The sequence below is a fragment of the Staurois parvus genome, unplaced genomic scaffold (genome assembly GCF_062004578.1).
Source record: "Staurois parvus isolate SC_StPar_1 unplaced genomic scaffold, SC_StPar_1.0 ptg002919l, whole genome shotgun sequence".
NCBI lineage: Eukaryota > Metazoa > Chordata > Amphibia > Anura > Ranidae > Staurois > Staurois parvus.
In genome coordinates this window covers 42,325-50,458 of record NW_028320715.1, presented here as the reverse complement: position 1 = coordinate 50,458, position 8,134 = coordinate 42,325, and the positions used below count along the sequence as shown (strand labels likewise).

The window sequence follows — 8,134 nt, the reverse complement described above, 5'->3', positions numbered from 1 at the left end:
AAAGGAGGGAAAGAGAGAGAAAGAGAAGTATAAGGAAGAAAGAGAGACGTATAGAAAGAAGGAAGGAGGGAAAGAAAAAAAAGGAATTGTGCCCCATCATTGGTGTCTTGGGCTCCATTGTTGGTGTAATTGGGAGGAACTGTGCCCCATCATTGGTGTAATTGGCCCCATTGTTGGTGTTATTGGGAAGAATTGTGCCCCATCATTGGTGTAATTGGCCCTTGTTGGTGTCATTGGCCCCATTGTTAGTATCAGTGGATGAAATAGTGCCTCAAGGGCTGTATACAAACAAGCAAAGGGCCGCAGTGTGGAGACCCTGTTGCAGTGGAAGTTAACCCCTAAATAATGGTGATTTTGCTGTGTAATATAAACAGATGTCATGGTTACAATAAAATCCTTGCTTTTACTTTTTTTTCCTCCTTTCTCTAGTCTCTGTGCTGCTGATCTTCCTGCAGCCACTTTTCAGCCACTTCCTACCCACAGTACCTAAGTGGTTAGCACCTCTACCTGGCAGCACCATGGTCGTTGGTTCGAATCCCAACCACGGCACCACCTGCCTGGTATATAAGGAGCTATATAAGTACCTGTAATAATATTGTGTGTAGGAATGGCCTGTTCTAGTCTCTATCAGAAGCCAAGGCGACAATGCAGGAGCACTTTAGGAAGACAGGGACAGAGCGTTGTCACCCTATAACAGGAAGTGCTTGAACAAGGACCTCCATGGCAGGATCACCCGGGATTATTTAAAAAAAAAAAAAAGCTGAAATGTGATGACTATTGACATGGAACCTGTTAAATGTTCTCTTGATGTGGTTTGCATAAAACTTTTAAATTCTGCATATGACTTGTATAATTGGGCCTCATTGTCTGAAGGCGAATTGTTCCCCACAGAAACTCGAGAAGCTGAACTGTCTATAATAAACTGACTACGGTGTTATTGAAGCCGGCGGCCATTTTGTCGGGGATAGATATCAGGTTAGTGAATGTACTGCTCAGGTAAAATGGCCGCCGTAAAGGAGACATATAAAGAATTATTCGTCCTCTTGTGAAGAAAGGTCGGTAGGCAAGCGCATGCGTAGTAAATGAACATCGCCACCATATGTCTGTAGACATGCATAGTGCAGTAAGTAGCCGGCGGCCATTTTATCGGAGACTAATCCACGTTAGTTAAGGAGCGTGCTCAAGTAAAATGGCTATTGTGAAGGAGAACATTTATGATGAATAGGGCATCCTCCCGTGACCAAAGGTCGGAGGGTTGACGCATGCGTAGTATGACTTTAGATGCCGGGAGATGCAGTTTTACGTGCCGCGATACGTGGTGACGTAGCCGAGAGGCGTGCTTTGTTTAAAAAGTGGCGGCGGGTTATCCGGGCCGGCGGTGAGGAGGTCGCTGATCTCGGTACGGATTGGGATCGGATAGAGGATACGGACACGCCTCGTCCTACTCCTCCGTGTATACATAGCCGGGCTGTGCGGGCGGATCACCTCTCTCCGGGTGTACGGCGGGTGTCAGGCCGAGGATGGAGCAGCTGATAGCGGGCAGGATGGTGATCGGGACGCTCATTAAGATCATGCGGAGTAATGGTGAGTACCGGGCCGCCCCCCCCAACTACATTCAAATACATTCCCCGCCCCCTGCACCGGTTGCTGCGGCCTGTGATTGGACGGAGGGTGACAGGAGGAACCCGAGCAACAAGAGGATTGGCTGCAGGGAGTGTCAGTCACTCTGCGGTGTGTGGTGCGAATGTCCTACCATCAGAGGGCGCTGTGTGCAGATAACACAAATATAATGGGGGGGTGTAATAATACAAATATAGTGGGGGGGGGGGGTGTAATGATACAAATATAGCGGGGGGGGGGGGGGGGTGTAATGATACAAATATAGGGGGGGTGCAATAACGCAAATATGGGGGGGTGCAATGACACAAATATAGCGGGGGGGGGGTGTAATGATACAAATATAGCGGGGGGGGGGGGGGTGTAATGATACAAATATAGCGGGGGGGGTGTAATGATACAAATATAGCGGGGGGGGGGTGTAATGATACAAATATAGCGGGGGGGTGTAATGATGATACAAATATAGCGGGGGGGGTGTAATGATACAAATATAGCGGGGGGGGGGTGTAATGATACAAATATAGCGGGGGGGGGGTGTAATGATACAAATATAGCGGGGGGGGTGTAATGATACAAATATAGCGGGGGGGGGGTGTAATGATACAAATATAGCGGGGGGGGGGGGGTTGTAATGATACAAATATAGCGGGGGGGGGGGGTGTAATGATACAAATATAGCGGGGGGGGTGGCTGTATAATGTGACATAAATGTACAGATGTGAGTAGCTGAGAGGTGACCTGTAGCAATATGTGATCCTAAATGTAGTTTCAGTCCTTGTCATTGGGTGCTAATAAGATTTTGTTACCTTCTGGGGAAGGAAACGGCTGGAGACAGGTTGGCCTCATGACACCAGGGGGGCTCCGATCTGTCTCCCTGACATTGGGAGCTCTAACAGAATATCCATACGTCAGAGGAGTAAGTTTCATCTCTCATAAAAGCTAAAATATTAGTTGCAGAGAGATGAAAATACTTCCCTCTGATGTGGCACTCTGTGGGTCACATCGACATATAAAAACCATATCCTCCAGTCGCAGGATAGATCTCGGTAAAAGTTTTATTCTGTTTTTTTCCCTTTTATAGTGAATAGTCATTTGTGTGTCGTCTTGTATTTTTGTATTTTCTGTAACTTTTTTTCTTTTTTGTACATATTTTATGCTCCGCCCACTTTCGGGATATTAAATCTTAAAATTAATTACTGACTTCTGTGTATTTAATCTCGGGCTCATATCTCCGGAGAGATTAGATTGGATTAGATTGTGTCGTATTTTAGTGCCTTTAAACCAGTGTTTCTCAACTCCAGTCCTCATGGACCCCCAACAGGTCATGTTTTCAGGATTTCCCTCAGATGAAACAGCTGTGGTAATTACTAAGGCAGTGAAACTGATCAAATCACCTGTGCAAAATAATGGAAATCCTGAAAACATGACCTGTTGGGGGTCCATGAGGACTGGAGTTGAGAAACACTGCTTTAAACACTCAGTCAAGCTCATTGCCAACCTGTATTCAATTTCACGGTGTGTGGGCAGATTGAATGCAGATTGTAAAGGTAACAGATCGGCCAGACGGAGATCTGTGTGTGGGGTGCCTCAGCAGACCGTTCTGTGGATAAACTGTTGGGTGGTGGCAGGCTACCTTTTGTGGTATGTCTGGTGTGTGTGTGGGGGGGGTGTAAGAGTGATAACACCGGGGTTCTAACTGTAGGATTGCTGGAGGGACCCTAGAAGGGTGTGATTCTAAGCTGCTCCTCAACTCTAATCAGTGCACCAGATTGTATATAAGATTTGTATCTGCCAGTGTGTGGTCTTCCAGCTGGATTGGAGTGGAGTCTCCCTCTAGTGGTGGCCAAAAGGTAGTGCAGGCTGTGGAAGTACATCACGGCCGGTCTTATATACAAGTTTATATATTCAAAGTTAAATCCCCTTTATTCCCTCGTACCCCCAGTCACGGCCCCACGTGCGTGCCTCGGTTAGCTAGTCGCTGTGGGTGTGGCAGACTTGTGACAGATGGCGTACAATTTATGTATATCATAGGTCAGGGGTCTCCAGAGAGGGCCGGTTTCTGTCCTTCACACTGCGGAATAATTTCCTCGTTCTAAATCTACAATAATATATTGGCAGTTTACTGCCACAAATTTTCCTCTCTCCCCCGGGGGGGGGGGGGGGGGGGAGCTCCGTCCGGCAGTTTGCTGCTGCGTTCAAAAAAATCTGCATTTTGACATCCGTTCTAACGATGCTGAGAGACGGGAATTCAAAATATTTCCCAGGGTTCTCCGCTAAATGAACCGTCCCTACCCCCATCCCATGTGTGTTCTCCATATCTCTGGCATCAAAGCTGTCAATGGGCCCCCCCACATGGGGTAAGAGTGATCTGATCTCATTCTGGATAGTAAAGTGATGATTGTATTGATGTGTGACTGGCGGAGCAGACGGGGGAGGGGAGGTAACCAATCAGGATGTCAACTCTAATAAATACGTCTAACTATTGGCAGAGCGTTCTGTACATGGAGTGCCGGAGCTCCTCATGGGAGGGGTTAGTGGGATTGGTTGGCCATTCCTTTCCAGGGGATGAGCTGGCCCTAGAGGAGTCATTGTACCCCGTCTGTCTTCATGATTGGTGTTCGTGACGGTGTTGTCACACATGGGCCCCTGAGGATGGAGGGATTGTCACCAGCTGCCCCCCCCCCTCCCCGTGTGTGTGTGTGTGTGTGTGTGTGTGTGTGTGTATATATGTATGTATGTATATATTTTTTTGTTTTTTTTACTCCTGATTCAGTCTCATTTCATGTATTTTCTGTTCCAGGACTGATCCACAGTGCCAGCGTGACCTCCGTCAACCCGGACCGGGCCTCCGTCCATGTGGAATGGAAGGAAGCGGATACATGTAAGGGGAAGGAGGTAAGTGCTCCCTCATAGTTTGGTGGAGGTAAAGTGGACCTGTCATGGCGGGGGAAGTATGAAATGTAACTGGAGGGGGAATATAGGGGGGGGGGGGGGGTGACTTGGGGCAATGCAAACTGAAGCTGGTAAAATGATTTAAAAAGTCACTTGAAAAAAACCTTCATTATCCTGGGGTCACTAGAGGGGGCGTGCAGTGTCTGCAGTACCCTGCTGGGGTCACTAGAGGGGGCGTGCAGTGTCTGCAGTACCCTGCTGGGGTCACTAGAGGGGGCGTGCAGTGTCTGCAGTACCCTGCTGGGGTCACTAGAGGGGGCGTGCAGTGTCTGCAGTACCCTGCTGGGGTCACTAGAGGGGGCGTGCAGTGTCTGCAGTACCCTGCTGGGGTCACTAGAGGGGGCGTGCAGTGTCTGCAGTACCCTGCTGGGGTCACTAGAGGGGGCGTGCAGTGTCTGCAGTACCCTGCTGGGGTCACTAGAGGGGGCGTGCAGTGTCTGCAGTACCCTGCTGGGGTCACTAGAGGGTGTCACGACCCGCGGTCGCCGCCACCCACACGCGACAATCGCACGACCGCGACTAACAGTAATACGTCACGCCCACGGCGTCAGACCCCACACCTTCTCACCAAACTCGTGACCGAAGGGCCGGCCGATCTAAAACCGCGGTGTGTCGCGCGTAACAAGGCCCCACCCAGCTGCACCCTACACGGTGATTGCCCAGCTAATGGACTACAATCGGTGCCTGCAGCCTGAATGCGCTTGTTACTGGGTCGGGTTAATTACGCAACTAACCCTCTACTGCCACCACCACTTTTGTCGGAGACTGGGAAACTCCCGTTATCAAATATACACTATAATGGTTGAAATACGGATCTATATAGCACGGCCCGCGGACCTGCTATACAGAGATATAACAAACAGTATCGTCTCTTCAAAGGCAGGGATTCGTGAATTGCAAGTAAGCACTTAGAAACAGTTTAACACTTTCAGAAAGAAAGATTTATTACTAAAAGGGTCAAAACAGGTGCGATAAAATATTTACAAAGAGATGTCACAAAAATATGTATATTTGTATATAAAGACACAGCAAAGAGATAATTAGGAGGAAGATTACAGGGTTAAGTTACTTGCCCATATTCCTGGGTTGGCAGATCCAAGTGCAGAGCAGAAAGGTTCTTTGATCTCCTCTGTTACGATGTTACCTCGGAGATCTGTGTGTCACACAACTCTAGCTCACTTGTCTCTCTTAGAGTCCCTCTCAAAGGGGAGGGGGGCTCTTACTACACGTTTTAGGAGTGGTCAGTGGGAAACTGAATTAACTATAGCTTCATAATACATGACATGAAACATACGGTTCACCTGAGGAATGTTCAATTACTCTGGTCAGTTTGATAACGTGTGGGCTTACGCCGTCTTGGGTCAATGCTTCCCAGCCCTCTGAGAAATGCGGCCTTATCAGACGTAGGTGAGAAAGGTGAGCGTTTTCCCAGCCTGCTGGCCCCACCAGGAATGTTTCTCCTGGGCTGACCCCCACCATCTGTCAGGAGATAACGTTGGTCTCTCAGGAAGGGAAAGGGGGGATGTGAGGAATGATCCAGGAATACCTCAAATAACAGAAGGAACAAGAAAAAGAACTCCGCTTCCACTCTGATGAGCAGGTTTGCTACAGAGGGGGCGTGCAGTGTCTGCAGTACCCTGCTGGGGTCACTAGAGGGGGCTTCCAGTGTCTGCAATACCCTGCTGGGGTCACTAGAGGGGGCTTCCAGTGTCTGCAATACCCTGCTGGGGTCACTAGAGGGGGCGTCCACTGTCTGCAGTACCCTAAACTGGTCAACAGAGGGCTTCCATTATCTGAGTATTTCCATTCGATGTGTCCTGAGTACACGAACTCGTATGTATATGTGTGCGTCCATACAGCTGTCCATCACCGGGTCCCGGCCAGAGATTCCCCTCCGGCACCCAGCGATCACCGAGGAACACGGACAGGGGAGAGGTCTGTATGTAAACACCGATCTCCCCCCTGTCAGCACCAGCATGCTGCTTTGTATTTCTTTGCACAGCAGCATGTCTCCTTAGTAAATCACACACAGTTAACCCTTTGATTGCCCCTCATGTTAACCCCTTCCTGCCCAGTGCCATTAGTACAGTGTCGGGGCTTTTTATTAGCGCTGATCACTGTATTAGTGTCACTGGGGAAGTCAGTGACACGAAGTCCTTCTCCCCCCCCCCGTGTCAGAATGCCTGCCGCAGTCCCGCTATAAACCGCTGATCGCCGCCATTACTAGTATAAAAAAAAAAATCCCAGTATATATACCGCCATTTGTAAATGCTGTAACGTTTACGTAAACCAATGAATTTACATGTATTGGGATTTTTTTTTTTTTTTTTTAGCAAGACACGGAGCGGAATACATTTTGGCCAAAATTTATGACGAAATTTTGTTTTTTATAATTTGGCTCTCTTGTGTGTTTTTTTTTTTTTTTTTTTTTAAGCGCAAAAAATAAAAACCGCTGAGGTAATCAAATACCACTGAAAGCTCTGTTTTTTGGGGGGGGGGGGGGGGGGGAGGTCTGTAAATTTAATTTGGGTGCGGCATGCATTTGTCAGTTAAAGTAACGCAAAAAATGGCCTGGTGAGGAACGGGGGTGGGGGGTGGCGGGTTTTAGTCCTGTGGAGGGCAAGTGGCTAAATGGCCCCCTCAGGTGCCAAATAGAAGGCTATACCTGGCAGTTAATGGGTTAAGTGTTCATTTTTTATTTCCACCCGCTGGGGGGCGCTCTATCACAGATGATGGACATGCCAGTAAATCTTCAATACATGTCTGTTCGGTGGATCTCACGCATCGTTCCTGGTGTCTTTTTTTTTTTTTTTTTTTTTTTTTTTTTTTTTTTTTTCTGATCCCGTTTGTTCATACAGATGCTGACTGTGCATCCTTCCTTCTATAAGCCTTTCGCACACACACCCCCATCCCATAATACTTCGGTCTGCTTAGAAGAGATTTTCCGGCTCATCCATCTGCCCTCTTGTTGAACCGTCTCCCAGCGATGACTTGATTGGGTCTTGTGTGTCCCCGCTGCCATTTCTGTCCCCCCCCCAGACTAGTGCCCTGGGATGGCTGGAAGATTCAGGGGGGGGGGTGTCTCTGGGGGTGTCGGCGCCGGATGGCGGCAGGGAGCGAGTCGTTCCAGAAATAACTGCAAGTAATCCGACACCTTCCCCGGCAACGATCCGAGAGATTTACTAAGATTAGCTGCTGGGATGTGAGGGTGACGGGCGGGAAGGGGGGGGGGGGGGGTGCGCACACATCCAGGGTCCTGCTGACGGTGGGCCATGACACTGCGCCTGTCCTGAGGATCACCTGCAATCTGCGCCCCTCTCCCTGCTCATCACCTCTCCCATTCCCCACTGTTCTGGGGGTGGGGTTTTTTTTTTTTTTTTTTTTTGACCATTTAAGATGGAAAGAAATAAGAGGTAAGTTCTGAAATCTACAATTGTAATAAGTGCCCATTGAGGGGTTCCCACCATCCCTGTGCTGAGTTCCCAGGTCTGTACACCCACTGTGCCCATTGAGGGGTTCCCACCATCCCTGTTCTGAGTTCCCGGGTCTGTACACCTGCTGT

General features: G+C 48.9%; 1 protein-coding gene across 6 annotated transcripts in view; it reads left to right on the top strand.

Annotated features, from left to right (window-relative positions):
- Positions 1-1,353: 1,353 nt before the first annotated feature.
- Positions 1,354-8,134, top strand: part of KIF2C (kinesin family member 2C) — a 47,393-nt gene continuing 40,612 nt past the window's right edge. For 2 of the 6 annotated variants that reach the window (XM_089666937.1, XM_089666936.1), the window contains exons 1-2: positions 1,354-1,584; positions 4,421-4,515. In XM_089666937.1, coding sequence (XP_089523063.1) covers positions 1,521-1,584; positions 4,421-4,515 — 159 coding nt within the window. In that variant the 5' untranslated portion in view covers positions 1,354-1,520. Of the gene's footprint in view, positions 1,585-4,420; positions 4,516-7,812; positions 7,986-8,134 lie in introns of those variants that run through there. The other 4 variants (XM_089666940.1, XM_089666938.1, XM_089666942.1 and 1 more) reach the window with 2 other exon arrangements.